Raw genomic sequence first — 27,412 nt, forward strand, 5'->3', positions numbered from 1 at the left:
ACACAGCTGGGTCATTACTATACAACACTGTCTTTAAAGTCGGAGACGAGAGCGGGGAGCCCTCAGATTGAAGTGCAATGGAGCAGGGTCAGAAACACTGAGGTGGAGGGAATCGGGACAAGAAGGATGTGGCAACGAATGACTGGATTGGAACCTTTTGGCAGAGCGCTGCCAGTCCTTGCAGACGCTTTCAATGGCACTATGGTCACCCAAACATTTCAGCGCTTCCGCCATCTGTGATACGAAACGAATCTCAGGGCTGAAAATGGTGACATTATATGTACTTTGATAAACTTTGAACTTTGCTACGCGATCCAAATGCGCAGGCGCCGAGAGCCGTAGGTTGCGCAGGAGAACACGCATGCGCTGAGTGGATGAAACGCTGTGGGAAGGTCAGCGGCAGGTAGGAGCGGGGTTCCGGGCGAGGGTTCAATTATGGTCGGGGTGCTCGCCTCATTTGAGGGACAATTGCTGCAAGTTCGATAAACACCATGGCTCTGCCCTGCGATCCACACGTCTCCCCCCATCCCCCTCCCGGGAGATTTCTCCGAGTGAAGCGCCATTGGTGCGGCGTGAGCGTATCGCGGCTGGGCGGATAGACTGGTTTCAATTGCGTGGGGTGTTGTGGGTAAAGAGGCCGCCATGAGTGGCATCAGGAACGTTTTCCCCGCCGGTCCGTAGGACACCTTTGGAAACGCTGTGGTGGGATTGGGATTGGATGGATCTTCCATACACTGCAGAGCTCCAGCTGTCTAACTCCAAAGATTTGAAACTGGGACCAAAAATACATTTCCTAGTTAATCGCGAAGACATAAGACATAGGAGCATAATAACCATTTTAATACCAATCTCCTTTCCGCCATGTCAGTCCAAGATAAGACCACTCTCAGGTTGGAGGAGTAACATCGCATGTTCTGTCTGGGTAGCCTGCAACCTGATGGCATGAAATTTGATTTCTCTACTGGTAATTTTCCCCCCTCTCCTTTCTCTCTTCTTTCATTCCCCATTCTGCTTCCCTCGTGCTCTTCCCCTTACTTGCTTATCACCTCTCTCTGGTGCACCTCCTCCCCTTTCTCTCATGGTACACTCTCCACTCCTATCAGATTCCTCCTTCTTCAGCCTTTACCTTTTCTGCCAGCTTCTCACTTCATCCCTGACCCACCTACCTTCACCTATCACCTTTTACCTTCTAGCTTGTGTTCTTTCCCTCTCCCCCCCCCCCCAGCTTATTTTGGCTTTTTTCCCTTTCCTTTCCAGTACTGATGAAGTGTCTCGGCCCGAAATGTTCACTATTTATTCCTGTCCATAGATGATGCCTGACCTGCTGAGTTCATCCAGCGTTTTGTATTAGTTACTCTGGATTTCCAGCATATTCTGGGTCTCTTGTGTTTGATTTGTCACCCATTGAATCTGCTCCACTATTCGATCATGGCTGATTTATTATCCCTCTCAACCCCAGTCTCCTACCTTCTCACCATAACCTTTGACACCCTATCAACCAACATTTTAAACATACCTAATGACTTGGCCTCAACAGCTGTCTGTGGCAATGATTGATACAAATTTACCACCATCTGGGTAAAGAAATTCCTCCTCGTCTCTGACAAACAGCATGTCCTTCTATTCTGAGGTTCGGCCCTCTGGTCCTAGACTGTCCCACTATTGGAACATCCACTGAGTCCAGGTCTTTCAATATTCAATACATTTCAATGAGGTGACCCCACATTCTTCTAAGCTCCAGTGAGTGCAGGCCCAGAGCCATCAAATGCTCCTTATACATTAAACATTTCATTCCTGGGGAGATTTTTTGAGAACCTCTTCCAGAGTAACACACAAAATGCTGGAGGAACTCAGCAGGTCATGCAGCATCCAAGGAGGGGAGTAATGGTTAATGTTTTGGGTCAAGACCCTTGATCAAGATGGGGAAAGAGTGGGGAAGAAGTCAGTATAAGGTGGGGGAAGGAGAAGAAGTACAAGCTGGAAGGTGATTGGTGAAGCTGGGTGAGGAAGGAAGGTAGGTAGGTGCGGGGGGGAGGGTGATGAAGTGTGAAGCTGGAAGGTTATAGGTGGAAAAGGTATTGGGCTAAAGAAGAAGGGAGCATATAGAAGAGAGTGGACCATGGGAGAAAGGGAAGGAACAGGGGCAACAGAGGGAGTTGAGAGGTACATACGAGAAGGCAAGAGGTAAGAGGGGAGCCAGAATGGGGAATGGAAGCACATTCTTTCTTAGATAAAGGACCCAACTCTGCTCACAGTACAAGTGCAGCCTGATCAATGCCTTGTAAAACCTTTGCACTACGTCCTTGCTTTTATATTCTAGTCCTCTCGAAATGAATGCTTACATTGCATTTGCCTTCCTTCCTCCTGACTCAACCTGCAATTTAACCTTCAAAGGAATCCAGCACAGTGATTTCCAAGTCTCTTTGTACCTCTGATTTTCTAATTTTATTCCAGTTTGGAAAATAGTCCACACTTTTATTCTCGAAGATGCATGACCTATGCTGTATTTTATCTGCCACTTTGTTGCCTTACTCCTCATTTATCAAAATCCATCTCTAGCCTCACAGTTCCTCAACACTACTTGCTTCGCCCCCCCACCACCCACCGATCTTTGCATCAACTGTGAACTTGTCCATCCACAAAACCGTCAATTTCATCTTCCAAATTATTGACGTTTAATGTGAAAGGATCAACTGGAACAGGCTCCCTTTTAAGTTTAAAGTAAATATATTATCAAGTGCATGTATGTTTGTCACTATAAACGGCCCTGAGATTCATTTTCTTGCGGGCATTCACAGTAAATTTATTCCCAATTTACTGTTGGCCTCCTGCTAGTACGCAAATCTTCCATCCACATTAGTATCTTTCCTGTCATACCATCTGCTCTTATCTTGTATAAAAGCCTCATATGTGGCACCTTGTCAAAGGTCTTCTTAAAAATCCAAGTAACCAACATCCATAGACTCTCCTTTGTCTATCCTGCCTGTTATTTTCTCAAAGAATTCCAAAAGATTTGCCAGGCAAGATTTTGTCACAATGGGGGCGTTGGGAACGGACCCAAATGCAAGACACAGACACTGAAGTACACGGAACAGGACTTGACTAGAGTAGGGATGTGACAGGATACAGACAAGGAGCAGGGACAAGAATGCAGACTTGGGCTAGGACATGGACTAGACAGGGAACCCGGACAAGGAACTATGAACTAGGAGCCTGGGCTTGAAATCAGGGCCAGAGACTGGACAGGGACCCAGAACCTTGAGGTCTTGAGGCCTGAGGCTTAGAGACAGACTTGGGGTCCTGAGGCCTGAGACTTGGAGACAGTCTTGGGGTCCTGAGGCCTGAGGCTTGGAGACAGGCTTGGGGTCCTGAGGCCTGAGGCTTGGAGACAGGCTTGGGGTCCTGAGGCCTGAGGCTTGGAGACAGACTGGGAACTGTACATCAACATAGAGCCGGGACTTATCCTTAGACAAGCCGGGACTCAACTTTATCTCCACACCAAGGTGGGACAGTTCCATCTGTCGGGTAATGGCAGAATGGCTGGACTTACCCAGCAGAGGCGAAGACAAGACAGGTCTCCCTGCAGGGCAACGGCAGAACAGCCTGACTTACCCCACGGAGGCGAGAACAAGACAAGACAGATCCCCCTGCAGGGCAATGGTGGAACGGCCTGACTTACCCCACAGAGGCAAGGACAAGACAAGGCAGATCCTCCCGCAGGGCAAAGGCAGAATGGCCTGACTTACCCACGGAGGCAAGGACAAGAAGAGACAAACACCGAAGAACGATTGAACTAGACAGTGGTGCAGGTGAGGTATCCAGGCAGAAAGTCAGGTGAGGGGGGGAAAGACGGAGGGGAACAGGACAGTCAAACAGGGAATCCCTGGTTTGCAGAGATATTTATGTCTCAGCCCCAAAACGAGAATCATGTGCCTACAACCGAAACTGGGGAAAACCAGAAACCCTGGAATAAGGAGCTATGGACCAGACCATCAACCGGAATACAGACTTCACGGACCGGACCATGACAGATTTTCCCTTAAGGAAACCATGCTGATTATGGCCGATTTTTCTCATGTGCCTCCAAGTACCTCAAAACCTCTTCCTTAAAAATAGACTCCAACCATTATTCACCCACTGAAGTCAGACTAACTGGCCAATAATTTCCTGATTTTTGCCTTCCCCCCCCCACCTTCTTGAAGAGTGGTGTGACATTTGCAATTTTCCATTCCTGTGGAACCATGCCTGAATCTAGTGCTTTTTGAAAGATCATTACTAATAACTCCATGATCTCTTCAGCCACCTCTTTGAGAACCTTCGGGCCTTTCAGCTTCCAAGCACCTCTCCTTAGTAATTGCAGCTCACTGACTTCTGCCCCTTGATACTCTCAAATTTCCAGCATACTGCTGGTGTCTTCCATAGTGAAAACTGCAAGACCCTTATTGAGTTCATCCGCCATTTCTTGTTTCCCAGTACTACTTGTCCAGTGGCTGATATCCACTCTCGTCTCTCTTTTACTCTCTGTATATCTGAAATAATTTTTGGTGTCCCCTTTTTTATTAATTGGCTAGCTTGCCTTCATGTTTCAACTTTTCTCTCCTTATTTTACTTGCCTTCTGTTGATTTTAAAAAAAACTTCCCAGTCCTCTAACTTGCCACTAATTTTTGGTCTATTACATGCTGTTTCTTTTGCTTTTATGTTTGCTTTGACCCCTCTGGTCAGTTACGGTTGCTTCATTCTCCCTTTGGTATACTTCTTCATTTTTGTGGTGTATCTGTCCTGTACCTTCTGAATTGTTCCCAGAAACTCCTGTCATTGCTGTTCTGCCATTGTCCCTGCTAGTATCCCCTTCCAATCAATTTTGGCTAGCTTTTCTCTGATGCCTCTGTAGTTCCCGTAACTCCACAGTAATACTGATACATCTGACTTTACTTTTTCTGTCTCAAACTTCAGGATGAATTCTATCATACTATGATCGCTGCCTCTGAAAGATTCTTTCACCTTAAGCTCCGTAATCAAATCTGGTTCAATACACAACATACAATCCAGAATTCTGTTTACCCTAGTGGGCTCAAACACAAGCAGCTCCAAAAAGCCATCTCATAGACATTCTACAAATTCTTTTTCTGGGGATCTAGCACCAACCTGATTTTCCCAATCTATCTGCATATTGAAATCCCCCATGACCATCATAAGCTTGCCCTTTCTTTTACATGCCTTTTCTATCTCTCATTGTAATTTGTACCCGAAATCCTGGCTACTGATCAGAGGCCTGTGTATAACACCCATCAGTGTCATTTACCCCTTGCAGTTTCTTAACTCTACCTATAAGGATGCAACATCTTCTAATCCCATCTCACCTCTTTTTAAGGATTTGGTTTCATTTAAGTTCTGTGGTGACACTCAGACATGAGGATTTGCGGTTTATACCAATTGAAAGACAAGGCAAACATTGACAATAAGTCTAATGTCCAGAACCAGCTGATATCCAAATATTAGTTGAGGAAGAGGCCTAAAAGAAAACACTGGGTCCAGTGAATTAAATTGTCAATTAGAGCCACAAAGAAAAAAAACAAAATCATTGACTCAGATTTGGTTCTTCAGTAAATATTCTTTGTTCAGTGTTGTCTGGTTCTGGGTGCTCTGGCACTGAGGCCATTTTTTCTGCTATTTTTCCTGAATACGTAATGATATCAAACACCTTTGCTCTGGGACACGCAGCATGCACACCACAAACCCGCCACACATTCAGTTTTGGTTGCTTCATTATACGACGAATGTAGAAGCTTTTGAGAGGGTGCAGAGAAAATTTATCAGGATATTGTTTGGATTAGAGAATGTGTCTAATGAGAGAAATCTGAGTGAGCTCAGAGTTTTCTCTAAGCTTCAGAATGCAGAGAAGATTCAACAGAATGTTGCTTGTGAAACCCTGCTGGGTTCCTTGGTTGCACACTCTCCGGTCCCACCAAACCCAGGAGATTGAGACGACTCTCACACCCCAAACCCTGGTTTGTGTGGGTGCTGTGTAATTTGCTACCCTGTTACAACTCAGTGCCTAGAGACGACAGACAGCACACTGCATACGATTAAAGCAATTATATTTATGAACCTTAACTAAGCGGTTAGTAAGGAAAAGGCGGCAAAAAACAAAAGGGCCCATTACAATTAAACAGTTGGAGCTTAATTCACTGATCCTCAGTTGATCTCGAAGCCTGGCTCCATCGAATCATGGTCTCACCACCGGGTCGTATCCTATGACCAGTTCTATCCAGCGTCTTCTCTCTTTATCTCCCGTCAAACAAAAGACCCAGCTCACATTCCAAAGCACCTGTTATCTCTAACCATAACCCAAACACTGCTTCTACAGAACGGCCATTTCGTTTGCAGTGAAACCTTTCCCAGGGTGTTACACTTGGATTAGAGAAGGTGACTTATGAGAGAAGTTTGAGTGAGCTTGGAGTTTTCTCTAAGCTTCAGAGAGGGTGCAGAAAAGATTCACCAGGTTGCTGCTTGGATTAGAAAACATGACTTATGAGAGAAGTTTGGGTGAGCTGGGACTTTACTGTTTCGAGCAAAGGAGGATGAGGCATGGCTTGACAGAGGTCTGTAAAATGAGAAGCAGCTTAGATCGAGTGGACATTCAGCACATTTTCCCCTCGGGTGGCAATGGCTAATATGAGAGGCCATAATTTTAAGGTGATTGGAATAAAGTATGGGGGAGGGCTTCAGAAGTAGGTTTTATTTACTCAGAGTGATGAGTACATAAATGCGGTGGCAGGGAGGGGGTAGAAGCAGATACATTACAGACATTTAATAAACTTAGCTCGGCATACAAGTGAAAGGAAAATAGAGGGCTATGGGGAATGGAAGGGTTAGATTAATCTTGGAGAAGGTTTAGCAGTCGGCACAACATTGTGGGCCAAAGGGCCCATACTGTACTATACTGTTCTATCTTCCCTCCTAATGGAGAGAGGCAAACTGAGCCAAGCCACAGTCAGAATACTGGGCAGAAATCACCCATTCTGATACCGACACAAAAACAGAGGAGTTAATGCCGAGTCTGGATTCCTGAGCCATGCACAGTTAAAGATGAGATGACGTTCTTCTTACTTGGGTTGAACTTCTCTGTAATAGTGTGATCAGAGCTCACTCTAAAGATTGAAATGATTTCATCTGACATGCTGTCCTTCACACATTGCTGTCTTTTATAAACTTATTACAGGGTAGAAAAGGCAAAAGGATTTGTGTACGGCAATCTCAAACACATCACAGTTCTGTGTCTATGAATTCCTCAGCACTTGAATGCCTCTGATCTCTGAATGTGGAGGAGGATGAGGTGCTTGAGAAGAGAACACAGCAGTCACAGCAAGAACCGGAATGCATGTTTAGTATAGGGGTGAGATTTGGATGAACATTCTGGAGATAAATCTTGTAAATTGTCTTCAATTTATTGAAGGAGTGAGCAGATATCAATCCATCAGTTGTCGGTCCTTGGAAAAGATGCATCTCTTCCCAGCTGGAAATGTGCATCTGTTTTCTGTCTAAAATGAAGTTTTCTGTTTCAACATCTCATTGAAACCATTGGCCTTGTGAACACTCCAGCACGTCCTCACCATACATCAGACGCTCAACTGCTTGAAGCTTGGGAGGGATCTACTATGTCATCTGATCTGATGAGATGCCAGAGGCTTCAAAGCAGGGAGAAATCATTCACCTGCTCGGAGTGTGGAAAGGGATTCACTCAGTCATCGAAACTCATAAGGCACCAGCTAGTTCACACCACGGAGAGGCCATTCACCTGCTCCCAGTGCGGGAAGGGATTCATTGATTCTTCTGACCTTCGAATACACCACCGGGTTCACACCGGGGAGAGGCCATTCACCTGCTCCACATGTGGGAAGGGATTCATTACATCTTCTCTGCTACTGAGACACCAGCGGGTTCACACAGGGGAGAGACCTTTTACCTGCTCTGTGTGTTGGAAGCGATTCATTCAGTCGTCCCACTTGCAGGCACACCAGCGGGTTCACACCAGGGAGACGCCTTTCACCTGCTTTCAGCGTGGGAAGGGATTCACTGAGTCATCCGACCTGCAAGTACACCAGCAAGCTCACACCCTGGAGAGGACATACACTTGTTCCGAGTGTGGGAAGGAATTTACTCAGTCTTTCCAGCTGATGAGGCACCAGCAAGTTCACACTGGAGAGAGGCTGTTCATCTGCTCCGAGTGTGGGAAGGGATTCACTCATCCATCCCATCTGATGAGGCACCAGGGAGTTCACATGAAGAAGAACCTTTCACCTGATCCATGTGAGGGAGAAGGGATTCTTTCAGTCCTGTGAGCTTCTGAGGCACCAGCGAGCTCACAGTGTCTAAAGACCATTCACCTGCTGTGTGGGAAGGGATTCATTCAGTCAACCGACCTGCTGATGCACCAGAGAATTCACATATCAGCAAATTCACACTTGGGAGAGTCCATTTACCTGCTCTGTGTTTGGGAGAGGATTCACGATCTCATCCCAACTGATGAGACACCAGGGTGTTCACACTAAGCAGACTGTATACTCCTGTCCTGTGTGTGCAAAGAAATTTAATCAATGAATTCACACTGCAGAAAAAAATAAGCTGCATGCTGTATGTTTCATCATCACAGCTGCTGAGTCCAGCTGTAAGTTCATGACCGATTGTTGTGCCAGATTCTGCAGTTATTGTAGCTGCTTATCACACTCAGGACTGAACCCTAGTCTCTGGGCATTGTTGGGGTTCCTTCCACTGTCGTTAGTCTTTGTCTAGACTGGACTTTAATGTTGCTGATCTCTGACCATTAAAACATTTTTACAGTATTTAAAATCCTGTGTCACAGGTTCTCACTGTCTATGCAACACAATGTATAGTGCTGAGGCCAGTCAGCCCAGCTGGTCCCTGCCAGTGTTTCTATTCCACACCAATCCTAGTAAACCCATCCCTCAGGTTCAACTCATGCTCCTCCCTGTGGTGACAGGCTCCAGCTGGTCACCACTGTGGGTGAAGAGTTTTCCCTTGAATTTGCTGCATGACTTTCTGCAGACTGAAACAGACAATGAGCTCACTGGAGTTATGTCACAGCTATTCCTTGTCCCTCAAACCTCTGAGCCGAGGAAGAGTGTCACTGGCTGTTAATCTCTGTATTCCCTGCTCTTTCCAACGTTATGGGTAATTTTCACTGCTTCCCTGTGTCTCACAGTACTGAGTTGTTACAAACACAAGAGATTCTGCAGATGCTTGAAATCCAGAGTAACACACACAAATTGCTGGAGGAGCTCAGCAGGTCAGGCAGCTTCTAAGGAAATGAATGAACAGTCGAAGTTTCAGACCCAGATCTTTCTTCAGGACTGGAACAGAAGGGGGAAGGTGCCAGAATAAAAAGATAGGGGGAGGGGATGGAGGACTAGCCAGAAGGTGAAAGGTGAAGCCAGGTAGGTGAGAAAGGTAAAGGGCTGTAGAAGGTGAAAGGTCAGAGTGGGGAATAGAAGGGAGAAGGGAAACAAAATTACCGGAAGGAGAAATGGATGTTCATTTCATCAGGTTGGAGGCTACCTGGAAGGAATATGAGGTGTTGCTCCTCCACTCTGAGAGTGGCCACATCATGGCAAAAGTGGAGCGACATGTGGAAATGGGAATAGGAATTAAAATGGTTAGCTACTAGGAAATTCCGCTTTCAAAGTGGTCCTCCCGATTACACCAGGTCTCACCAATGTAGAGGAATGTAGAGGAGGCTGCGTCGGGACCTCTGGATACAATAGATGACCCCAACAGATTTGCAGGTGAAGTCCTGCCTCTCCTGAAAGGTCTGTCTGGCACCTTGAATGGAGGTGAGTGAGGATGCAAATGGGAAAGTGTAGCATTTCTGTTGCAGGCATTTGTATCAGGAGGGAGCTTAGTGAGGATGGATGAATGGATAAGGGAATCTCAGAGTTAATGATCCCTGTGAGTGTGGGGGATGGGGGGGGTGTGCGCGGGCAGGTAAAGATGTGTTTGGTGGTAGGATCCCGGTAAAGATAGTGGAAGTTGTGGAGAATGATGTGTTGGATGTAGAGACTCATGGTAGGTGAGGACCAGAGCAAATCTAACCTTGTTAAGGCAGCAGGAAGATGGGGTGAGCCAGATGTCCAGGAAATGGAGATTGTTACAATACATCACTGCCCTCTAAAGCCTGAAATCAGAGTGGGGCAACCATTAGATAGATGTTCAGTGGAGCAGGGTCAGAAACCAGCACAGTGCAGGGCTCAGGACAACACACAATGGTGGGAGTAGGAGCACAGGGTGAGGCGGAGGGAATTAGCTGAGGAGGATGTGGCAGCGAATGGAAGATTGACAACATTTGGAAGCTGATTGGCAGGAAAATGTCATTTTATGTGTGGAGTTTGACTTGACATATGCAATGCCTGTTGACATTGAGTATATAGCTTGTGGGAGCTTGCTGTGTTAAATGGCTGTTGTGTTCTCCTTGGGAAAACGTTGACTGGATTGGAGCCAACTCCAGAATGGTGAAGATTGTCAGTGGTGCAATCGATCTCTACCCCAAAGTGCACTGGAGGAAAATATTGTGGAGTGTCAACCAGAATGTAGCAAACTATAGCAGCAAATTGAAAACTATTAATCATAGAAATATAGAAAACATCCAGCACAATACAGGCCCTTTGGCCCACAAAGCTGTGCCAAACATGTCCTTATCTTAGAAATTACCCAGGGTTACCCATAGCCCTCTATTTTTCTAAGCTCCATGTACCTATTCAGGAGTATCTTAAAAGACCCTATCGTAACGCCCCCACCACTGTCACCGGCAGCCCATTCCACACACTCACCACTCTCTGCGTAAAAAAACTTACCCCTGACATCTCCTCTGTACCTCCTTCCAAGGACCTTAAAACTGTGCCCTCTCGTGTTAGCCATTTCAGCCCTGGGAAAATGCCTCTGACTATCCACATGATCAATGCCTCTCATCATCTTATATACCTCTATCAGGTCACCTCTCATTCTCTGTTGCTCCAAGGAGAAAAGGCTGAGTTCACTCAACCTAATCTCATAAAGCATACACCCCAATCCAGGCAACATCCATGTAAATCTCCTCTGCATCCTTTCTATGGTTTCCACTTCATTCCTGTAGTGAGGCAACCAGAACTGAGCACAGTACTCCAAGTGACCAGGGTCCTATAGCGCTGCAACATTACCTCTTGGCTCTTAAACTCAATCCATGATTGATGAAGGCCAATGCACTGTACGCCTTCTTAACCACAGAGTCAACCTGCACAGCAGCTTTGAGTGTCGTATGGACTCGGACCCCAAGATCCCTCTAATTCTCCACACTTCCAAGAGTCTTACCATTAATGCTATTTCTGCCATCATATTTGACCTACCAAAATGAACCACCTCACATTTATCTGGGTTGAACTCCATCTGCCATTTCTCGGCCCAGTTTTGCATCCTATCAATGTCCCGCTGTAACCTCTGACAGCCCTCTACACTATCCACAACACCTCCAACCTTTGTGTCATCAGCAAATTACTAACCAATCCCTCCACTTCCTCAGCCAGGTCATTTATAAAAATCATAAAGAGTAGGGGTCCCAGAACAGATCCCTGAGGCACACCACTGGTCACCGACCTGCATGCAGAATATGACACGTCTACAACCACTCTTTGCCTTCTGTGGGCAAGCCAGTTCTGGATCCACAAAGCACTGTCCCCTGCCTCCTTACTTTCTCAATAAGCCTTGCATGGGGTACCTTACCAAATCCCTTGCTGAAATCTATATACACTCCATCTACTGCTCTACCTTCGTCAATGTGTTTAGTCACATCCTCAGAAAATTCAGTCAGGCTTGTAAGGCATGACTTGCCTTTGACAAAGCCGTGCTGAGTATTTCTTATCATTTTATGCCTCTCCAAATATTCGTAAGTCCTGCCTCTCAGGATCTCCTCCATCAACTTACCAACCACTGAAGTAAGACTCACTGGTCTATAATTTCCTGGGCTATCTCTGCTCCCTTTTTTGAATAATGGAACAAGATCCGCAAACCTCCAATCCTCCAGAACTTCTCCTGACCCATTGATGATGAAAAGATCAGCACCAGAGATTCAGCAATCTCCTCCCTCACCTCCCACAGTAGCTTGGGGTACATCACGTCTGGTCCCGGTGACTTATCCAATTTGATGCTTTCCAAAAGCTCCAGCACATCCTCTTCCTTAATATCTACATGCTCAAGATTTTCAGTTCATTGTAAGTCATCCCTACAATCGCCAAGATCCTTTTCCGTAATGGATACTGAAGCAAAGTACTCATTAAGTACCTCTGCTACCTCCTCTGGTTCCATAAACACTTTTCCACGTCACACTTGATTGGTCCTATTCTCTCACGTCTCATCCTCTTGCTCTTCACATACTTGTAAAATGCCTTGGGGTTTTCCTTAATCTTGTCTGCCAAGGCCTTCTCATGGCCCCTTCTGGTTCTCCTAATTTCATTCTTAAGCTCCTTAGGGTGCTAACCTTATAATCTTCTAGATCTCTATCATTACTTCGTTTTTTGAACCTCTTTTTTTTCAAGCTCTTATTTTCTTCTTGACTAGATTTACAACAGCCTTTGTACATCACGGTTCCTGTACCCTACCATCCTTTCCCTGTCTCATTGGAACATACCTATGCAGAACCCCACGCAAATAACTCCTGAACATTTGCCACATTTCTTCCGTATGTTTCCCTGAGAACATCTATTTCCAATTTATGCTTCCAAGTTCCTGCCTGATAGCCTGATATTTCCCCTTACTCCAATTAAACATTTCCCTAACTTGTCTGTTCCTATCCCTCTATGGTATGGTAAAAGAGATAGTATTGTGATCACTATCTCTAAAATGCTCTCCCACGGAGAGACTTGACCCCTGACCAGGTTCATTTCCCAATACCAGATCAAGTACAGCCTCTCCTCTTTGTAGGCTTATCTACATATCGCGTCAAGAAACCTTCCTGAACACACCTAACAAACTCTACCCCATCTAAACCCCTCAATCTAGGGAGATGTCAATCGATATTTGGGAAATTGCAATCTCCCACCACTACAACCCTGTTATTATTACACCTTTCCAGAATCTGTCTCCCTGTCTGCTCCTTGACGTCCCTGTTTGATCCAGGGCATAATTCAACCCATTCCTTATTTTGTCCATCTTGCTACATGGCTGTTCACTAAATTGGAGACGTATTGCTCCATAATGGACAGGCCACGTTGTGAGGTGTGACTATACCTGGGGTGATGGATGCCCTCTTGCTGATCATCTAAAGCACATACCCGAGTACTTGAGTCAGTCTGTTCAGAGTTGAGTTTATAGCCGTGTACACCAGTACATGTACAGGTTCAATGACAGGCAGCTGCATTACAGGAACATGGCATTACTAGAAAAGCACAAATTAAACATTATACATGATCTTACAAGAACAGAACAAAAAACAGAGTCTGTTTTAGTGTAGAATGATCCGAGTGGTCACCGTGTTGCTAAACTGTTCAGTTGGGTCATGACTGATCTGCATTTCAACTCCATCTGTTATCCTCGGTAACAAAACTATTTCCATCAACACCTCCAATCTTTGTTTCAAAAATGTCTAATGCTTTTTAGAAGGTTGAATGAGTACTTCATGCATGACGATGGTAGATGAATTTTCCATGTTAAACTGTGTCTGTCCCAGATATCTCAATTTAGTAATTAGATGTTTCTTTTGCACCTCATCGGATCTGGATTCAAAGAATATTTGTTGCACTGTTTCTTGCCTGTCTTCCACACTGCATCATCATATAAGGATTTGAAACGTCAGGGTTAACTTTAAATAAATATAATTAATCATAATATTAAAAAGGAGTAGGCTACGCACACTCCCTGTAGAGTCCCATGCTCTATCTCATACTCCTTAGAAAACATTGTTCCCTTCCTAACTTGCATCTTCCAGCGTACTGACTGCTGCTGAAAATGGAGATGCCAGTCAAAAGGACCAGCACCGTTCGGTCTAATGAAGCAATCTCTATGCTTCAGGGCTGCTTTGAACTGTCCAGCTGGCAGATGGTCAAGGAGACACAGACTATGCCTCACCCGTCATCGGCTGTATCAGTAAGTACGTGGACGACTGTAGTACCTCAAGAGCTGTCATCTCACAGGCCAACCAGAAGTCCTGTCTGAATGCTGAGGTGCACTCCCTACTAAAAGCTCGGGACACTGCCTTCAAATCCAGTGACACAACAGTTCTCTGAGCAGCCAGGAGGTACCTCATCTTAGACATCCTACGCATAAAAAATTTAGGATCAGAGGTAAGGTAACAATACTCAGTGAACATAACAGGCATAAATGGCATTATGGACTACGCCAGGAAAAACAGCATTGATTGTACCAGTGATGCCTCCCTCCCTGATGCACAAAACTTTTATGTATGCTTTGAGCATGCAACAAAAGCTATCCCTCTCCCAGGTAAGCAGCCATTGTCTGTAACAGCAGCAGGCATGAGAAACACACTGCAGAGAGTCAACCCCCAAAAGGCGACTGGGCCAGACGACATCCCAGGCCGAGTACTCGGGGAGTGTGCACACCAGCTCACTGACATCTTCAACATTTCACTCCTCCAGGCTGCTGTCTCCACATGCTTCAAATCAGCCACCATCATCTCGGTACCAAAGAGCTCAACACGTTCAGAACTAAACGATTATTGCCCAGTGATACAGACGTCAATCATCATGAAGTGCTTTGAACAGCTGATAATGGCACTTATCAAACATTCTATTCCTGCCACATTGGACACTCAACAATATGCTTACCAACAGAACTGTCCTACAACAAATGCCACTGCATTTGTCATACACCTGCCCAGACACACCTAGAAAACAAGGACACACGTCTTCAGTTTGGCATTCAACAGTATTGTCCCACAGACCTTGCTGAACAAATTCCTACTCCTCAGTTTAAATGCACCACTGTGCAACTGGGTGTTGTACTTCCTAACCAACAGACCTCAGATAGTCAGGATGTACAACTGCTCCTCCCCATCATCCTCAACACGGATCCCGCCCCCCCCCCCCCTCCCCAGGGCTGTGTGCTGAGCCCACTGCTGTACACTCTGCTTAGGAGCCAGAAGAGATGAGGAAGATCTTAAGTATTTTTTTTGCATCTATTTTTATTCAGGAGATGGACAGAGTCTATAGAAGTGAGGCAAAGCGGCACCAACTTCTTAGACCCTGTACAGATTACAGAGGAGTTGTTTGCTATCCTGAGGCAAATCAGGGTGGATAAATCACCAGGGCCTGACAAGGTGCTCCCTCAGACCCTACCGGAGGCAAGTGCAGAAATTGCAGGGTCCCTTAGTAGAGATATTTAAATCATTCTTAGCGATAAGAGAGGTAACAGAGGATTGGAGGATAACCAGTGTTGTTCTGCTGTTTAAAAAGGCTCTAAACAGAAACCAGGAAATTATACGCTGGTGAGTCTGACATCAGGTGTGGGAAATTTGTTGGAAGGTATCCCAGGGGGCTGGATATGTAAATATTTGGATAGACACAGTCTGATTTAGTCAGCGCGGCTGCATGCATGGTAGCTCGTGTCTAACTAATCTTACAGAGTTTTTTGAGGAAGTTACCAGGAAAGTGGATGTAGGCAAGACAGTGGGTGTTGTCTACGTGCTGCAGGGATCGGTGTTGGGTCCATTGTTGTTTGTCATCTATATCAATGATCTGGATGATAATGTAGTTAACTAGATCAGCAAATTTGTGAATGATACTAAGATTGGGGTTGTAGTGGACAGTGAGGAAGTCTATCGTGGCTTGCAAAGGGATCTCAATCAGCTGGAAAAATGGCTGAAAAATGTCCGATGGAATTTAATGCAGGCAAGTGCAAGGTGTTGCACTTTGGTAGGACCAACCAGAGTAGATCTTACATAGTGAGTGGTAGGGCACTGAGGAGTGTGGTAGAACAAAGGGGGCCTATCAATGCAGGTCCATAATTTGTTGAAAGTGGTATTTCAGGTAGGTAGGGTCATAAAGAAAGCTTTTGGCAAATTGGCCTTCATAGGTCAAAGTATTGAGTACAGGAGATGGGATGTTAGACTTAAGTTGTATAAGACATTGGTGAGGCCTAATTTGGAGTATTGCGTGCAGTTTTGGTCACTTAGCTACAGTAAAAATGTGAATAGGTTGAAAGACTACCGAGAAAATTTACAAGGAAGTTGCCGAGTTTGGGAACCTGAGTTATAGGAAAAGATTGACGAAGTTAGGACTGTGTTCTTTAGAACGTAGAAGATTGAGGGAGATTTGATAGAGGTTTTCAAAATTATGAAGGGTAAAGGTAGGGCAAATGGAAGCAGGCTTTCTTCATTGAAGTTGATTGGGACCACAACCAGAAGTCATGGGTTAAGGGTGAAAGTTTAAGGGGAACATGAAGGGAAACTTCTTCACTCAGGGGGCTGGGAGTGTGGAACGAGCTGCCAGCACAGGTAGTGCATGCAAGCTTGATTTCAACCTTTTAAGAGAAGTTTGGATAGCAGAGATCTGGAGTTCTATGGTCCAAGTCAGGTCAAAAGGAGTAGGCAGGTTTAATGGATTTGGCATGGACAAGATGGGCCGAAGGGTCTGTTTCTGTGCTGTATTTTTCTATGACTATGACTCATGACTACATAGCCAAGTACCCTAGCATTCATCATTGATGATACAACAGCGGTGGGGCTCATCACCAACAATGATGAGGAGGTGGAAGAGCTCGAGGCATGGTGCCAGGCAAATAACCTCTTCCTTAAAGTCAACAAGACAAAGGAGATGGTTTTCCTCTTCAGGAGAACTTGCACCACTCACAACCCTCTTTCTGTCAGTGATGCAGCAGTGGAAACTGCAAGCTTTTTCAAACTCCTGGGAGTGCACATCTCACACAACCTCTCATGGTCCCAAAACACATCCTACAGTGAAGAGGCTGAAGCGAACTGGACTGTGCACATCCATACTCACGGCATTCTACACAAGCACAGTAGAAAGCTGCGTTTCTGTTAGCACTGCGGTGGACAGGAAGGCTCTACAACAGGTGGTCAAAACTTCCCAATAGATCACTGACACCAGCCAACCCACCATCAAGGATGTGTATACAGAAAAGGTGCTGGAAAAAGGCCAGTGTAAGATCCCACTCACCCTGCTCATGGACTGTTTGTTTCACTCCCATCATGCAGGAGGGTACATATCATCCACACCACCAGGCTCAAAAATAGTTACTTACCCCAAGCGGTAAGACTGATCAACCCCTCCACCCACTGACTCCACCACGACTTGATTATTCCCATCAGACTAGCATCACTTTCTGTCTGAGGCCTCTATAGGTCAGAGTTGACCATGGATATTGCATCCTAGCTGTGTAGATATGCAAGCCTGGGCAGTACGATATGGAGAGCAAGCTGTTGCCCATGTAGCAAGCTCCACCTCTCCACACAGCTGATAAATCCAGAGGAACTGCAGAGACCGATACAGTTTGGCACCAGTAGCGTCGCAGGAGTTGACATCAGCATTGAACTCAATGTAGGACTGCCTTAGTAGCTCCAGCTCCAGATTGTAGTTTACTCCCGAAGCCTTCCCCGTCAGTGGGTATAGCCACAGGCAGTGGAGGTTTGACATCAGGATTTTCCTCCTCCTAGATGAGCTGCCAACCATGGCTGATGAGCCCCATCTGTATCACTTCATGCATATACTACTGAGCTATTGTATCTATTTATATTTGTGGTGTCTTTTTTAGTTACTATTATGTTTTTGTGTCTTTTTGTGCTGTATCTGATCCAGAATAACAATTATTTTGTTGTCCTTACACTTGTGAACAGGAAATAACATTAAACCATCTTGAAAAAAAAATCTGGAATCCAGTTGAACAATCTACCATCTATTCCCATCTTTTCCAGTTTAAGCAGCAGCCCCTGTGTCCACAACATATAAGCTTTCTGTACATCAAAGAAAGCTGCCTCCTCTGGTTCTTCCCTAACCTAGGCCTTACGAATATCTGATTCCAGACTTAACACGGAGTCCATGGTCATTCTCCCTTTACAAAATCCACATTGGTATGCCGGTAATTTTCCATGACTCTCCACAAATGGGATAATCATTTGCTGTGTCACCTTACGTACATGTCAAGTTAGTAAACTCGATCTATAACTGGAGAGATCTGATTGATCCTCACCTGGATTCAACATAGAGACAAGAACTACCTGTACTAGTTTCCAGTAAGGAAGAAGTCGCCTTTCAACCCATATTGTATTAAAAGATTTCAAACCTGACATGTTTCAAATCCGATAACCATGGAAAAAACCTCTAACAAATATTATCTTTCCCAGGTGGTGAATGATCAACACTATTAATAGCCATTTTAAAGTTCAGACAATTTAAATTCAACTTTCAAGCAGGAACTGGAACATTCTTTTTTCTCAGCAATGTGAGGATTGTTTGCCAATTTTCTTCTTTACTTAAGTTGGCTGACTGTGTAGACTGACAAATACTTTTGTTAATGGAAATAACTCTGAAAATGGGTAACTTGGATGGGTGATGGTTGGGTCGAGTTCTCTGATCTTGGCAATCCATTTGCAAACAATTTGTCAACATACAAGCAGATATCATCAGTGTGCTGTTAATTTGTGTTGTGTGCTCTGAATGTTTGCCCTTTATATGCTTATCACTCAGCTGATTGGTCATCATTACAGAAACTCAATTGTGATGTAGGGAGACAGCTTCATCATTGGTTGCGTGGCGAACTCTGTGCGTTGTGGTCTGGAATTTTGCACACATTGGCTCATAAGTAGGATCAAGGTCTATGTGTCTGTTTACAGAATTGTTCACGGAAAACCATGCGCCTAGGAATTCTCTTGCATGCCGCATACTTGCTTGCGCTATGACTTTTGTTAATAATTCTGCCTTTTTCAGGGTCAGTAACTGCAACCTTCTCCCCACAATACAAAAGTGGTAATGCATAAAATTTTGTAATTCCCCCATTTTCTGTATCAAACCCCAAACTTCCCTGACCTGGATTTCTTTCCCAGTACTATCACAGTATGTTCTCCAATTCATTCTCTTTGCCTTTCTCACTACTTTTCTAACTACAGCTTGAGCTCTTTTACATTGTATGAAAGATGAGCAGGAAGTAACTCTGCCTAACTTTCCTAAAAGCTTCATTCTGCTCCTTTTACATTTGTCTGTCCACCAGGGAACAGTTTTCCTTTTATTATCTCCCAATGATCCAGAATTCGCTTCCTTACCTCTGGAGTTCAGTGCAGAGCACAAGGTATTATTACTCAACTCGATATCCTCCAAAACCAAATGATCAGGAAATCTACTTTCAAATAAATCATCAAATATATCCCAATTTGCCTTTTTAAGATTCCGTCTGGGGTTATGATAATTCCTCTGATACACATCTATTCCCGTTTCACAAACAATGGGGAAATGATCACTCCCCACAGGTGTATCATTATACACTTCCCAGTCACACACACTTGCTGTATCCTGAGATATCAATGTAAGGTCTATAGCAGAAACAGTGTTTTTAAATAGATTTATCCTTTCACTCCTACCACCATTCAAACACAACAAACATATTTTTTCCAGAAAGTCTTCCACCATTGTCCCATGCACACTTGTGTCTCCACAACTCCACATAGTATTCTGAGCATTAAAACCCCCACACCGTAGAACCTTATTTCAAATATTTCCACCCACCCACACTTTCAATACATCAGGCAGGTGTTAACCTTTCCCAAGTGTTTTAAAAATATTATCTGTAATATTTCAACTAAAATTGACTCATAAACGACTCCATTTTCCAAAACTCTTTGTGCTATCCCATTTTTAACAAAAGTAGCCACTCCTCCACCATTACCAATTTTCCGATTGCATTTTAAAATCAACGTAACCTTGTGTCTTAAAAGTTCAGACAAGATTTCCACCAGGTTTCCTATACACATAACACCAGTTTTATTTGGTAAAACTTCAACAAATTTCTTTAATTATTGACCATCAGCTAACAAACTTCTAGCATTACATTGTAAGATTAGAAAAGACGTTGGCAACTCTTTTTTTGAAGTCTGAATGTTATTTACTAATCCTTAAAGCATTATTAATAACTTCTAGATTTAAGTCTTTCATCTCGATGTTTTTCTGCAGCTTTTAATATAATTTAAAATGTTTCTGCCCTACTTTTAGTTTGTGCTGTACATTTACTACATCTGCCATGAAAGTGACACATTTTAGTTTATCAATAGTCAAGGAATTTCTTGTAAAATCCTACACTTTACAAACTTTAATCTGCCCATATTCTGAATATTAATATGTCTCCTTGGCACAGTCTTTCTGAAGAGCCTCTCCATATGATATGCCCATTTGCACCCGAACATGCTACACTTACAGATGTTTCTAATTTAGAGGACATCCTGTATGAGCAGAGCTATGTTCCCCTCCACAATTGCTATAATTTGGCCTAATTCCCTCCACAATACCATAATCATGTTCCCCACCACATCTACCACGCCGCTTGTTACCCCTACACACAGATGCTACATGACTAAACTCTTAGCACTGAAAACATCTCAGGGACACATAGACTTAAAGCATATAACTTATACAACCTAAAGTAACCATAAACCTGCAACTTTTATCCATCAAATGTAATCAACACCAATAAGCTCTCTGTTCCAACTCCACCCCAAAATCCTTTTAACGTCTGGCGTCCACTTTTCTCCTGACTAAACTACATTAATGTGGTCAATGGATACATCCAGAGGCACTCCTGTGATTATTTCCCAAAGCCACTATCATTTAGTATAATTCCTCAGTGTTACTTTCCTTCCTCCCACAGCTTTTAACCCAAAAGCTTTCTCACATTGCATACTTCTTGACAAAGCACTGTGTCCCATCTCTTGAAGATCTTGCACCCACAATATCTCAGAACGTTTTATTTTAAAATCCTTAGTTAATCTAATCAAAGTTCAAAGTAAATTTATTGTCAAAGGGCATATCTATCATCAAATACATCTCTGAGATTCATTTTCTTGCAGGCATACTCCATAAATCTGTAATAGAATAAAAACCATAACAGAATTAATGAAAGATTGCACCAACAGGGTGACAACCAGTGTGCAAAAGACAACAAACTGTGCAGATACAAAAAGGAATAAATAATAATAATTGATAAGTAAGTAATAAATATCGAGAACATAATTTGAAGAGTGTTTGTAAATGAGTCCATAGATTGTGCGAACACAACGACGGGGTAAATGAAATTGAATTGACTTTATTTCTTACACCCTTCACAAACATGAGGAGTAAAAATCTTTATGTTACGTCTCCGTCTAAATGTGCAATGTGCAATCATAGTAATTTATAATATTTTATAATAAATTTAGATTAGATTCAACTCTATTGTCATTGTGCCAAGTACAGATACAAAGCCAATGAAATGCAGTGAGCAGAACTGCATTAATAGAACAGACAATGTAACATAGAAATACACTCAGATCAGCGTGAGTTAATTGGTCTGATGGCCTGGTGGAAGAAGCTGTCCTGGAGCCTGTTGGTCCTGGTTTTTATGCCGCGGTACCATTTCCCAGATGCTAGCAGCTGGAATAGATTGTGACGGGGGTGACTCGGGTCCCCAATGATCCTACGGGCACTTTTTACACACCTGTCCTTGTAAATGTCCTGAATCATGGGAAGTTCACAACTACAGATGTGCTGGGCTTGTCCGCACCACACTCTGCAGAGTCCTGCGATTAGGGGAGGTACAGTTCCCATACCAGGCAGTGATGCAGCCAGTCAGGATGTTCTCAATTATGCCCCTGTAGAAAGTTCTTAGGATTTTGGGGGGAGGGGGTGTCCATACCAAACTTCCTCAACCGTTTGAGGAAGCTCCTTTGTTTTTGCGACATTGAGGGAGAGGTTGTTTTCTTGACACTGCTGTGTCAGAGTGATTATTTCTTCCCTGAAGGCCACCTCATTATTGTTTGCGATTAGGCCAATCAATGTAGTGTCGTTGACAAATTTATTTAGCAGATTAGAGCTGTGGATGGCGACACAGTCATGGGTATACAGGGAGTAAAGGAGGGGACTTAGTACACAGCCCTGAGGGGCTCCTGTATTGAGGGTCAGAGGGGTGGAGGTGAGGGAGCCCACTCTTACCACCTGTTGGCAAAGTTATTCCCTTTGGTTCAAGAGACTGATGGTTGAAGGGTAATAACTATCCCTGAATCTGGTGTTTGAGTCCTGAGGCTCAGCAGAGAGAAGAGAGCATGTCTTGGGTGGTGGGGGTCCGTGACGATGGATGCTGCTTTCCTGTAATAATGCTTTGTGCAGATGTACTCAATGGCGAGGCGGGCTTTACCCATGATCGACTGGGCCGTATCCACTACTTTTTGTAGGATTTTCCACTCAAGATGATGCAGCCAGTCAATATACTCCCTACCACACATCTACAGAAATTGATCAAAGTTTTAGATGTCATGCTGCTTCTAGGCAAACTCCCAAGGAAGTAGCGGTGCTATCGTGCTGCTTTTGTATTTGCACCTACGTACTGGGCCCAGCACAGGTTGTCCAAGATGACAGTGAGAAATTTAAAGTTGGTGACCCTCTCCACCTCTGATCCTTCAATGAGGACTGGCTCATGGACCCCTGGTTCCTTCCTCCTGAAGTCAATAATCAGCTCCTTGGTCTTGCTGACATTGAATAAGAGATTGTTGTTGTGGCACCCCTCAGCCAGGTTTTCAGCCTCCCTCCTGTATGCTGATTCATCACCCCCTTTGATTTGGCCCATGACAGTGGTGTCATCAGCAAACATGAATATGGCATTGGAGCTGTGCTTAGCCACAGCAAATGTAAAGCGAGTAATCAGACTGATAAAACTCAGCAATACCTTCAACTCTTTCTCCTTCTTTCTTTTATTTAAATCCTCTCTACTGCCGTCATCACTGGACAATCCTCAATTTGCCACTTTTTTCTTCGAATTCCAGAAACCTGCCATTTGCCTTCCCCTATACAACTCCTCACCCAATACCACCTCCCATTCACTACCTCTGTATTCTGCTTTGCTTCCTGACATCTCTATACGCACTGCCCCCCCACCCCCCACCCCCCACCCCCGCACCCTATCCCAACTGTTGTCAACAACTAAACCTGTCTGACCACCTCCACGGCAGGCCGAGGGTTTGAGATTCCAACGACCCCCCCCCCCCCCCAAACTCCTGGTAGTGGGAGTCGTCTTCTTCTATTGCTTTTTATTGGTTGTTGGCAGACCAACTGAAAAGGTGCATTACTGCCCCCTACTGATCTGGAGCGCAAGGAGGATTCAGGAGAGTGTTCCTAACACCCAGCACCACCAGCCCAAGAAGAAATAATTCTAATAATAAGACCATAAGACAAAGGAGCAGAAGTCGGCCATTCGGCCCATCGAGTCTGCTCTGCCATTTTATCATCAGCTGATCCATTTTCCCATTTAGTCCCACTCCCCCACCTTCTCACCATAACTTTTGATGTCCTGGCTGCTTAGATACCTATCAATCTCTGCCTTAAATACACCCAATGACTTGGCCTCCACTGCTGCCCGTGGCAACAAATTCCATAGATTCACCACCCTCTGATTAAAAAAATTTCTTCGCATTTCTGTTCTGAATGGGCGTCCTTCAATCCTTAAGTCATGCCCTCTCGTACTGGACTCCCCCATCATGGGAAACAACTTTGCCACATCCACTCTGTCCATGCCTTTGAACATTCGAAATCTTTCTATGAGGTCTCCCCTCATTCTTCTAAACTCCAAGGAATACAGTCCAAGAGCGGACAAATGTTCCTCATATGTTAACCCTCTCATTCCCGGAATCATTCTAGTGAATCTTCTCTGTGCCCTCTCCAACTTCAGCACATCCTTTCTTAAATAAGAACAAAACTGCCCACAGTACTCCAAGTGGGGTTTTACCAGCGCCTTATAGAACCTCAACATCACATCTCTGCTCCTATACTCTATTCCCCTAGAAATGAATGCCAACATTGCATTCACCTTCTTCACTACCGACTCAACCTGGAGATTAACTTTAAGGGAAACCTGTACGAAGACTCCCAAGTCCTGCTGCAGCTCAGAACTTTGAATTCTTCTCCCATTTAAATAATAGTCTGCCTGTTTATTTCTTCTGCCAAAGTGCATAACCATACACTTTCCAACATTGTATTTCATTTGCCACTTCTTTGCCCATTCTTCCAATCTATCCAAGTCTCTCTGTAGACTCTCCGTTTCCTCAGCACTACCAGCCCCTCCACCTATCTTCGTATTGTCAGCAAACTTAGCCACAAAGCCATCTATTCCATAATCCAAATCGTTGATGTACAATGTAAAAAGAAGCGGCCCCAACACGAACCCCTGTGGAACACCACTTGTAACTGGCAGCCACTGGAATAGGATCCCTTTATTCCCACTCTCTGTTTCCCGCCAATCAGCCAACGCTCTATCCACGTATGTAACTTTCCCGTAATTCCATGGGCTCTTACCTTGTTAAGTAGCCTCATGTGTGGCACCTTGTCAAAGGCCTTCTGAAAATCCAAATATACAACATCCACTGCATCTCCCTTGTCTAGCCTACTTGTAATTCCCTCAAAAAATTGCAATAGGTTTGTCAGGCAGGATTTTCCTTTCAGGAATCCATGCTGAGTTCTGCCAATCTTGTCATATGCCTCCAGGTACTCTGTAACCTCATCCTTGACAATCGACTCCAACAACTTCCCAACCACCGATGTTAAGCTAACAGGTCTATAATTTCCTTTTTGCTTCCTTGCCCCCTTCTTAAATAGCGGAGTGACATTTGCAATCTTCCAGTCCTCCGGAACCATGCCAGAATGTATTGCCTTTTGAAAGATCATTGCTAATGCCTCCGTAATCTCCACAGCTACTTCCTTCAGAACACGAGGGTGCGTTCCATCTGGTCCAGGAGACTTATCGACCTTTAGACTATTCAGCTTCCTGAGTACTTTCTCTGTCGTAATTGTGACTGCGCACACTTCTCTTCCCTGCCACCCTTGAGTGTCCGGTATACTGCTGATGTCTTCCTCAGTCTGAATAAGGGAATATATAAACACCTAATTGCCTTAAATTGTATTAAACAACCCAGCAAGAGTCAAGAATTTCAATACTTGGTTATGCTTCTCTCATTCTTCTTCGCCACACCCTACCAAGTTATCCAAAGTAACAATATTACTTCCCCAAGTCTATTTCTCTCCCACTCATATGGCGGACATTCCAATAATTCGTGAGACTGTACTGTGTCTGGAAGATGACACTGTCTACAATTACCTGAACTATGTTTACCAAGTGGCATTTAAACCAGTATGGCCAAGCCTAAGCTGAGTAATTATAACTTCCTCCCTACTGGCCCTCCTCTCCTCACCTCCAAAGTGAAATACTGTAACCTTTTTTCTGAATTCCATACAAGTATCTCCCCTACAATTGTGTGTCCCACAGGCTCTGCCATATCGAGAGAACATGGTCCTTAATTAAAACTTTGCCTGCCGTTAGAGGAATATCAACGTCAACAACACAGACCGTCACAGACTGTTTAGCCAGCCTGCTGACTACTCATTTCCTTCCACCCCCACGTGAGCTGGGATCCACTGAAAGCAGATACACTCCGAAATACTGCAGATGTGATAATGTTTGTCTAACTTCCGACAAAACATCCGGACAACTATTGGACAGACCCAGCTTTAGACTACACAACACAGAGACGGAATCAGAACAGATAATAACCCATTTAGGCTGTATGTACTCTTATCCACGGCAATGCAAGAAGGATTGCCACCATTTCAATAGCATAAGCTGAAAGTTTATTAGGTAACGTTTTTCTAATTGACATCTGAAATTTTGGGACATAGACTGTTGCACTGGTGTTATGAGACACCGGGTCATCAAAGCCATCTGTGAACACTAGAACCACTCCATAATATTGATGATGTATATATAGAGTCATCACTCCCTCTTCAGATACATTCCAGGCACGTTCTGACAGTCTCTCCTGAAGAGTCAAATCTACCCCAGGTAAATGTTCTGACAGTCTCTCCTGAAAAGTCAAATCCACCCTAGGTAAATATTCTCAACAGGAATTCTGCAGATGCTGGAAATTCAAGCAACACACATCAAAGTTGCTGGTGAACGCAGCAGGCCAGGCAGCATCTCTAGGAGGAGGTGCAGTCGACGTTTCAGGCCGAGACCCTTCGTCAGGACTAACTGAAGGAAGAATGAGTAAGAGATTTAAAAGTTGGAGGGGGAGGGGGAGATCCAAAATGATAGGAGAAGACAGGAGGGGGAGGGATGGAGCCAAGAGCTCAACAGGTGATTGGCAAAAGGGATACGAGAGGATCATGGGACAGGAGGTCCGGGAAGAAAGACGGGGGTGGGGGGAACCCAGAGGATGGGCAAGGGATATATTCAGAGGGACAGAGGGAGAAAAAGGAGAGTGAGAGAAAGAATGTGTGTATAAAAATAAGTAACAGATGGGGTACAAGGGGGAGGTAGGGCATTAGCGGAAGTTAGAGAAGTCGATGTTCATGCCATCAAGTTGGAGGCTACCCAGACGGAATATAAGGTGTTGTTCCTCCAACCTGAGTGTGGCTTCATCTTTACAGTAGAGGAGGCCGTGGATAGACATGTCAGAATGGGAATGGGATGTGGAATTAAAATGTGTGGCCACTGGGAGATCCTGCTTTCTCTGGCGGACAGAGCATAGGTGTTCAGCAAAGCGGTCTCCCAGTCTGCGTTGGGTCTCGCCAATACATAAAAGGCCACACCGGGAGCACTGGACGCGGTATATCACCCCAGCCGACTCACAGGTGAAGTGTCGCCTCACCTGGAAGGACTGTTTGGGGCCCTGAATGGTGGTAAGGGAAGAAGTGTAAGGGCATGTGTAGCACTTGTTCCGCTTACACGGATAAGTGCCAGGAGGGAGATCAGTGGGGAGGGATGGGAGGGACGAATGGACAAGGGAGTCGCGTAGGGAGCGATCCCTGTGGAAAGCGGGGGGTGGGGGAGGGAAAGATGTGCTTAGTGGTGGGATAACTTCCTCTGTAACTTCCGCCACCTCCAACGGGATCCCACCACTAAGCACATCTTTCCCTCCCCCTCTCTCTCTGCTGAGAAAGCAGGATCTCCCAGTGGCCACACATTTTAATTCCACATCCCATTCCCATTCTGACATGTCTATCCACGGCCTCCTCTGCTGTAAAGATGAAGCCACACTCAGGTTGGAGGAACAACACCTTATATTCCGTCTGGGTAGCCTCCAACCTGATGGCATGAACTTCGACTTCTCTAACTTCCGCTAATGCCCCACCTCCCCCTCGTACCCCATCTGTTACTTATTTTTATACACAT

The 27,412-nt window shown here is 44.7% G+C and overlaps 1 protein-coding gene across 2 annotated transcripts; it reads left to right on the forward strand.

The window, feature by feature from the left end:
* Positions 1-336: 336 nt before the first annotated feature.
* Positions 337-8,833, forward strand: LOC140204027 (uncharacterized). Of its 2 annotated transcripts, none has more exons than XM_072270268.1 (2): positions 337-403; positions 7,224-8,833. In XM_072270268.1, the coding sequence occupies exon 2, from the start codon at positions 7,660-7,662 to the stop codon at positions 8,341-8,343; it is 684 nt and encodes a 227-aa protein (XP_072126369.1). In that variant the 5' UTR covers positions 337-403; positions 7,224-7,659; the 3' UTR covers positions 8,344-8,833. The 2 variants fall into 2 exon arrangements, with proteins under 2 accessions (XP_072126369.1, XP_072126370.1); XM_072270269.1 differs by having other exon boundaries at positions 381-403; positions 7,229-8,833.
* The last annotated feature ends 18,579 nt before the right edge of the window (positions 8,834-27,412 follow it).

Source organism: Mobula birostris, chromosome 10 (assembly GCF_030028105.1).
Source record: "Mobula birostris isolate sMobBir1 chromosome 10, sMobBir1.hap1, whole genome shotgun sequence".
NCBI lineage: Eukaryota > Metazoa > Chordata > Chondrichthyes > Myliobatiformes > Myliobatidae > Mobula > Mobula birostris.

Excerpts from the sequence above, each read along its gene's own strand:
- LOC140204027 (XM_072270268.1), top strand. The coding sequence starts at position 7,660 with ATGTCATCTGATCTGATGAGATGCCAGAGGCTTCAAAGCAGGGAGAAA.